General features: G+C 41.8%; 1 protein-coding gene across 3 annotated transcripts; it reads left to right on the top strand.

The window, feature by feature from the left end:
* Window positions 1-2,645: 2,645 nt before the first annotated feature.
* LOC133905319 (probable serine/threonine-protein kinase PBL8) lies at window positions 2,646-8,108 on the top strand. 3 transcript variants are annotated; one of them, XM_062347083.1, is made up of 6 exons: window positions 2,646-3,027; window positions 4,350-4,636; window positions 5,664-5,799; window positions 6,623-6,759; window positions 6,880-7,003; window positions 7,366-8,108. In XM_062347083.1, exons 1-6 carry the CDS (start codon window positions 2,973-2,975, stop codon window positions 7,809-7,811), a joined length of 1,185 nt encoding a protein of 394 aa, XP_062203067.1. In that variant the 5' UTR covers window positions 2,646-2,972; the 3' UTR covers window positions 7,812-8,108. The 3 variants fall into 3 exon arrangements, with proteins under 3 accessions (XP_062203067.1, XP_062203065.1, XP_062203066.1); XM_062347081.1 differs by having other exon boundaries at window positions 4,302-4,636; XM_062347082.1 differs by having other exon boundaries at window positions 3,293-4,636.
* Window positions 8,109-8,250: the final 142 nt, after the last annotated feature.

Below are 8,250 nucleotides of genomic sequence, written 5' to 3'. Positions count from 1 at the left end.
CCCGCACCCTCTGATACTTAGAAATTTTTTTTCCCTTCCCTCATGCGCCCTCTGACTAAACGCCTCCCAGCGCTGAGGAGCCCATGCTGCAGGAGGACCACGATCCCAAGCTTGCTATCCCTGTCCTCCTCGATGTCGTCGTCCTCCTCCCCAGCACCATCGCCATCCTCCTCCTTGATGTCATTCCCGCCCTCCTAAATAACATTGTCCTCCTCCCCAGCCCGCGCTCCTCCCGACTCTGGCTGCCTCCTCCCTGGCCTGTTCTCCTCACGACTTTGGCCGCCTCCTTCCCGGCCTGCGCTCCTCCACAACTTCGGTCGCCTCCTTCCCAACTCCGATCGCCTCCTCCCCGACTCTGGATGCCTCCTCCCCGATGACAACCACCGAAGCCATGGTGAGTAGCCATCCCCCTGCCGGTCGAGCTGTCGTAGCCAGTGCTCCGGCCGAGCCGTGTGATGCCCCTCCCTTCTTCTTTATGTGATACTGGCCATCGTGCCACTGTGATGCTAGACCATCATGCCGCTATGATGTTCGGCCATCGTGCCGCTATCATGTCGCATTGTGCAATAAGGTGCATTCATATATCACATTTGCTCATATTTTGCCTAAATTGATGGATATCTGTCATTTTGTTCCTAGTGAGCTAGAAGGGCTTGATTATTCAAACTTGAATAGAATGTAGACTAAACCAGCAAAACTAAATTATAGCCTTGCAGAATTTTGACGGCCTTATGGGCTTACATTAGTTTATTTTTTCTAGTAAGTTGTGGAGATTCTTCTCTAATTTATTGCTTTGTATGTTTTATTTGTTTCTAAATACAGTGAGAATATCATGTAGATATAGAATTACTGACATAGAGTTGTGCTAGGCACAACTATTTGGATTACCAAGCTTGTCTTTATCCTGTTTGAATTTCTTTGATGGTGCTATGCAACCTAATTATTCCTTGGGAAAGATTTATTTGTTTTCTGTGTTTCAAGCAATTGGAGCTTGACTTTTTTAGTTAAGCTCAAATATTATTTACAAGAGGTGTTAGTTTCTGTACATTGATATAATATGACAGTGGAAGACATTGATGCAAATTATCGAAGTCCTAATAAGGCCATGCTTTCTGTGGTTGATCAGGCGTGGCCGAGTCCTCCGCTCCACCACCATCGGTTTCCTGTGTTCCCGCACGTACACACACCATCAGCCATCCATGCGGAGACGCGGTCCTCATCATGGGAGAGGTAGAGGGATACTGGATTGGCTCAACTCGACTGATTTTTCGAGAGTGACTTGTGAGAACTATTATGTATATATATATAACATGAATTATTATGTATTAATGAAGGTGTCTTTATTATTGATTTACATTACATATGTCTCATTGTATGTATATATTGATTGAGAGAGAGACAGAGAAATCAAAGAGAGAGGGGGAGGACATAGAGGAGAGAGAGGAAGGACAGGGTCGGAGTAGAAGGTGGGGAGACATAATACTGCCGGTAGAAACCACCAGTCGGCAATGATACCCAGGAAATCACTGCCGGTCGAATCTTTCAGACAGTAGTGATAACCCCTTTCATTGTCGGTCCATAGAGCCGGCAATGATAGTCTCCAACTGTCACTTCTCGTTACCTACTGCCGGCTCTAAAATCGGTAGTGAAAGAGGTTTTAGAGCCAGCAGTGATGTACTATTCTGTAATAGTATCACCTCCCTCTTTGTACTCCCCCATTACTTGCCATTTGGTCGTTACATATTCATTATATGTTTGCACCATTCTCACATCTTCTTTGTCCTCAACTCTCATATGCTACGAATGGATCATTATTAGACCAATGTTAATTCGAGAATATATAAATAAGGGGTCAACAAACCCTAAGGCTACTAAAGCATTAGCCTTGTAGTAAAATAGAAAACTAGAAAAAATATATTTATTTTAAAATCCACATGATGTTTAACTGATGTTATATTAAAAGGATTCGTCTAACTCTGAGTTAAATTAGGCTTTCCAAAATCTTAGACTATTTTTCTTAGCCATTAGATACATATCTAATGATTCAATATTTATCTTCTTGCTCGGACTGTTTTCTAGGTGCGTTACCCCCAACCCCTTCTTCTTCTTCTTCTTGTTCCAACTACACCACCTTGCTCCTCGCCTCTGGCGCATCGCGCCGCCGAACTAAGCACCTCTTAATGTCCATTGTTCTTGTAGCGCTCGTTACTGCTACCTCTCTGTCATCTTCCTTACCATACCATCGCCCAACACTATCTTTATCGTTGTGCTGCTACTTATCTTGTCTACTCACTCGGCGCCTTTCTGAGATCAGACTCGAGAGAAGGTAAGATCGGAACGAGTGGAGCCGCTGCCCATTAACGTGGTTCCTCCGTCACGGCAACCTTCTAAGCTTTGGCTTTGATGAATCAAAAACTTAAAGTGGACTTGGCTCTAATGGCCAAATTATTCAACGAATCACCAGTGAACAAAACGACTAAACGATCGGAAAAAACAGGCAGCCCATGAATAGCAAATCTGATACTTTAAACGAATAGAGTTAGGTAATTAAAAGGCTAATTACCATTAAAGTGAAATGACAGCACTTTTTAAGAGCCCCACCCCTGTCCTCCGCATTTCCCTTTCTCTACCAATAGACACATTCTCTCACTCACTCTCCTCACAACTCATCCACAGTCACACCCAGGCCCGGCTGCCCCTCAACGGTTGATGCGTTGCTGGTGCTCCTGCTTTGCCTGCCTGCCAAGTTGCCTTGTTCCGCGCGCACACGCGCATCCCACAGGAAGGAAGCATACGGCTTTGCTCCCCTCACTAAAGAGGAAACGCACACAGCTCTCGCCGTCGTCTATCTCGGAGAAAGAGGCGGATGGCATGAAGCAATCTGCCAACAATGAGAGGTTGGGCTACCCCTGGTACAAGTAGAACAACCCTACCCACCGCACCGCAAGGAGGAGGAAGACGAGGAGTGGGAGATGGGCAACTGCGGGACGCGAGAGGAGAATGCTGTCGTCGCTGCGCACGCGCAAGGTAGTAATTCCTTCCTTCTTGCTTTGCCTATTGTTGCCTTCGCTGCCTGGGATTTCTTGTCTTGGGACTCTAGGGGTCGGTGGTTGTTGGGATCTTCGTTGGGCGCTTCTAATTGCATCAAAATTTAATCTTGGTGGGTTATTTCTCGGTTCCTGGTATCTCTTGGTTGGTGGGTTCGGTGTGGAATTGCCAAAAATACCATCTTTACTTCTATTGTGATGTTTCTGCCTTGAAGGTTTATTCAGATTGGTGGTTTTTGTTGCAGAATTTGATCTTCGCTGGGATCCTGTTCGAAATCGGCATTATAAAAAGATGGTTTGGATTAAAATCTCTTGCCAAATTTGTTCCCGGAATGTCTGAATTTTTTACTTCAGCAGGGGGTTTTGATTCATTGTTTTATAATCTTCCGTTGTTGAAGTTTCATCTTTTCTTTTGTGGCAGTATCATTTCTCTGCCAAATTTGTTCCCGAAATCGGTATTATTAATCTTTGATCTCTTCTCTGCTGCATTTTCTGGTCAAGTTGCCGTTTTCCTGTGCTTTCTCATCTCGTTGATTCTTGTTTCACAAATTCTACTTGATTCTGTCCATCGGGAAAATAAAAGGCACTTTCCCCAAGGAGGCTTCAATTTCTGTTCTCTTCTCTCTTATATTGACTTTCAATTTTCGCAAGAATAAAATATCATGATCCTCCAAGTTGTATAAGCATAATCTCTTCTAGTTGTTAGTTGCAATTTTATAAGCAATCTTGAGGTTTTTAATTACATGATACTGTGCAGTAGATCTGGTCACTTGTACTGTACCATTGCTGCAGTCAATTTGTTTATGTATATCTCTTCTTCTTTTTTCTTTGCTTCCCATCGAGAAATAAGTACAGTAGAACCTATTATTTTAGGGGAAAAAAGGTCATTTAATGGATGCTAGTAGTTGCCAACTCATTCATTTCCACTTGTTCTCATGTTATTTAGTTTTAATATATCAGTGTTCCTTCACATGGGAAATTGGTATTTCATCATTGGAGTAGCTATCTTTCTACTATGTTTGTAAATGCTGATAATGCAATGTGAATCCTAGAATAACAGTATTTTTTTTTAATATATTTGCGCCCTATACTAGCGATATAAAGCTGTATATGTCAATTTTCTCTAGTGGGTAGCTTTTGTTATTTTTATCTTATATATGCGAGAATTTCCTGTAACTTCAACTCTGTTGATACCTGATGGACAATAGTTTAAACTTTGTCTCTCCTTTTGTTTTTCGAATATCATGTTCTCAGTTCAGCAGCTACACTTGTTACAACATCCTGCCAAGAACGTTATTGCAGATAGGAAGCACACCCGCACCTTATCAGATGCAAGTGATCCTTCAACACCTAGGAAAATTGAAGATGCCAAGAACATTTCCATATACAACAATGTGATTTCCTTCACATTGTTTGAGCTCGAGACAATCACAAAGAGCTTCCGCGCTGATTATGTTCTTGGTGAAGGAGGATTTGGGACTGTTTACAAGGGTTACATAGATGAGAATGTCAGGGTTGGTCTGAAGTCATTGCCTGTTGCAGTCAAGGTGCTCAACAAAGATGGACATCAAGGGCACAGAGAATGGCTTGTGAGTAGCTAAGTTGTTCAACATTTTCTGTGCTCACTACTTTTTGTTATTTGAATGGACATGCAAACAAAATAACAATTAATACAAGAACTTGACAAATGCTATTTTTTTTGGTCGTACATGCACATTCTTTGTATGGCACATGCACATGATGAAGACACGTCGACGTGGTCAAGCTCATGTTGGTAATAAGCATGCTCACAAATAAGACCAATCTGGGACTCGATGCAAAATGTGTTTCATTGATGTACCTTGTTTCCTTTGCTGTTTGAAATAGTTCTCGACTGTGGTGGAGCTTCTCTAGTTTTCAATGAGATAAAATACATAGTAAAAATGTTTATTGTGCAATTATTATAAAGAAAGAGCATGCAAAGTTGATAAGCTGATAGAGTTATCCGTGTTGGTTTCATTTATAGACATACGTGTATCCCTTGGGTCAGGTTGTGATTAACTAAGAGCGTACTTGTTTTCGTGATGCTTGAAATTTAGGCCCTATTTGTTTGGGCTTTTGTTGGCTTCTGCTTCTTAGAAGCCAGAAGCTAAAACAAACAACCTGCTTTTGCTGGCTTTTGGCTGGTTTCTAAGAAACAAAGCAGTCTTTACTATTACAGAAGTCTGAGAAGCCAGAAGCAAGTCTGAATGTACTTGTACTAGAAACAGGCTTCTCGAGAAGCCACAGCTTGTAGAAGTCCAAACAAACAAGGCCTTAGTGTACTTAAGCATGCACCGAATAAGCAACATTACCGACCCAAGAAACATGATGCATTAGGTTTGAAATCCATAAACAAGTGTGACTGACTTCTAGGAAAATACTATTTGGGTGAATTAAGCAACATTACCGACCAAAGACATGATACATTATGTTTGAAATCCATTAGCAAGTTTGAATGACTGCTAGGAAAATACGGTTATTTTGTGCAGACAGCTTCAATAGTTTTCAGCATATTTTTAATGTAAAAATGACTTCAGTATTGTGTTTTGCTCCCAAAATATGAAAAGTTCGATGCATCTTCTGTTTCTTCATCAGACTGAGGTCAATTTCCTGGGGCAGTTAAGGCATCCAAATCTGGTAAAGTTGATTGGATATTGCTGTGAAGATGACCACCGGCTTCTTGTCTATGAGTTCATGTTTCGAGGAAGTCTAGAAAATCACTTATTCCAAAGTAATACTTCTACTCCTGTTTGTCATGACCACCTGCTGCTTGTCTACAAGCTCATGTTTCTATGATATCACTTTTAGGTTTTGTATATAGTCTTCTCTTTTCTCTAACACCGCCCACTGACAAGAATACCGTAAGCTGATAAAAAGTGGATGTTACAGTTGCGTTTTTCTATCAAGTATTGCTGGTATGATCAAACTTCTCTATCGAGCAGATAGTTAGGCATGCTTTCTTTAACTAGTGCAAACTAATTCACTATCTTTGGGAAAAAATATCTACATTTTATTTCCAAAATTGTCCAAAATAACCGGCTACACATCCAAGTCTTGAACTTGCTGATAACTCAACATCCTCGATGATTATCTGTTTGGTAAACTGCCGGTTTTGCTTGATTATAGGTGGAAACTACCTGGCTACAATCTATTTTCTGATTTCTGTACTAACTTTTTTAGGGAAATTACCAGTGTGAACGTATGGCTTCTTCTTATTTCTTTAGGCGCAAATCCAATTATCCAAACATAATCTGCTGGAAGATATTAAAATAAGCATATCACCTTGCTGTGAATTTCTTCTGCATATGTTATTGTCGAGTATTTTTTTCATGCTCCTCTAATTCCGGACTGCAATCATTACCTGCTACATTTCTTGATGCTTTATTAAAATTAGCAATTTCCACCAGGAACAAGAACTGAGAGTGATTTATAAAAATGTTACCATATATGATATGTAATGTTGCTACTGTTTTTCCCGAGATTCATTCATAGCGAACTTGTATTTGAGAGGAAAGAAGTTTGCTGACCACATATCTTGTTTTTTATGTTCTCAGAGACAGCTACGTCGTTACCCTGGGCTACTAGGATGTCGATTGCACTGGGAGCTGCCAAAGGGCTTGCTTGCCTTCACAATGCTCAAAGGCCTGTCATCTACAGAGATTTCAAGACCTCAAATATTCTGCTGGACTCAGTTGAGTGTTAATTACTTGTTCATGCCCTTTTGTTCCTCCTTTTCAGTTTTATGCATATTCATTGGGAATACATTTATGTTTGACATAATGACACTTATCTTTAATTTGCATTGCCACAGGATTATACTGCTAAACTGTCTGACTTTGGCCTGGCAAAAGCTGGCCCAGAAGGTGATGAGACCCATGTATCAACTCGGGTGATGGGAACCTATGGTTATGCTGCCCCTGAATATGTGATGACTGGTACTTTCCCTGTTATATAACTTTGTTTGGTAACTGCATTATTAGAAGATATCTGCAGACTGTTTGGATATGGGCTTCTTGATGTAATACTGTCAAGTTACAGAACTACTGTTTCTATTCCATGAGCTGAGATCTTATATGCACCATTTGCTGCTTGTTTCAGTATGAGTATATTACTTTGTAGAAAAATGCCCAGTCACAGAAGTATTATTTCTACTGCATGAACTGAGATCACATAGATATCGTTTGCTGCTTGTTCAGTACTGGAATATCATCTTGTAGCAAAATTGTGACCAACCAATATGCAAGGATGTGATGTTTGTTGTGAATTCATTCTTCTCATGTAGATATCTAATGTGCAGGTCACTTGACAGCTAGAAGTGATGTCTACAGCTTCGGTGTCGTCCTTCTCGAGCTCCTGACAGGGCGCAAGTCAATTGACAAGTCACGGCCCAGCAGGGAGCAGAGCCTGGTTGACTGGGCCCTCCCCAAGCTCAATGACAAGAGGAGGCTTCTCAAAATCATCGACCCGAAACTGGAGGGGCAGTATTCAAGCAGAGCTGCTCACAAGGCCTGCAGCCTTGCATACTACTGCTTGAGCCAGAACCCCAAGGCAAGGCCTCTTATGAGTGACGTCGTCGAGACCCTGGAGCCATTGCATGGTGGTGGTGGAAGTGATGGAGCTGGTCAATCTTCTGGCCTTCCTGACTATAGAGTTTGCCGCAGGCTAACCGGGAACAACGTCCACTATAGGACCATCCCAAACCCCAAATGTTCCCCTGCTGTCCCGGCATGCAGAGTTAGGTGATAGTGGTGTTTCAGTTGCTGCTGGCATAGGTTCAGTTGTATATTGCGAAGTCTAAACCATGGGTGGTGTGGGTGCATGTGTGCGTTTGGGTTTCTCTTTTCGCTTTTCAGCCAGCATTTTGATGTGTAAATTTGATCTGCATGCTGCTGCTTGTAAGGCCCTCTAATTTTCACTGTGGTCTTATGTATCCTTGACTGAGATGAGCCCTGCCAAAAGTGGCGGGTTTAACCGTAGGAATGAAAGGCTGAACTAAGAGTGGTTGGATGGTTGATACGGCATATGGTGGTGGTGTTCAAATTTGGAGCCTCTTTACAGGAGTCAGTATGGAATTGCTTCACAAGTTAGCTTGTTTGATATCCTGCCACAGGGAAGAACGATGACATATCCGTTATATGGTGGTTTTGTTCATATTGGAGCCTCTTTTCAGGAATCTGTATGC

The sequence above is a fragment of the Phragmites australis genome, chromosome 22 (genome assembly GCF_958298935.1).
Source record: "Phragmites australis chromosome 22, lpPhrAust1.1, whole genome shotgun sequence".
NCBI classification, from domain to species: Eukaryota; Viridiplantae; Streptophyta; class Magnoliopsida; order Poales; family Poaceae; genus Phragmites; species Phragmites australis.
This window is presented reverse-complemented; position numbering and strand designations above follow the sequence as displayed.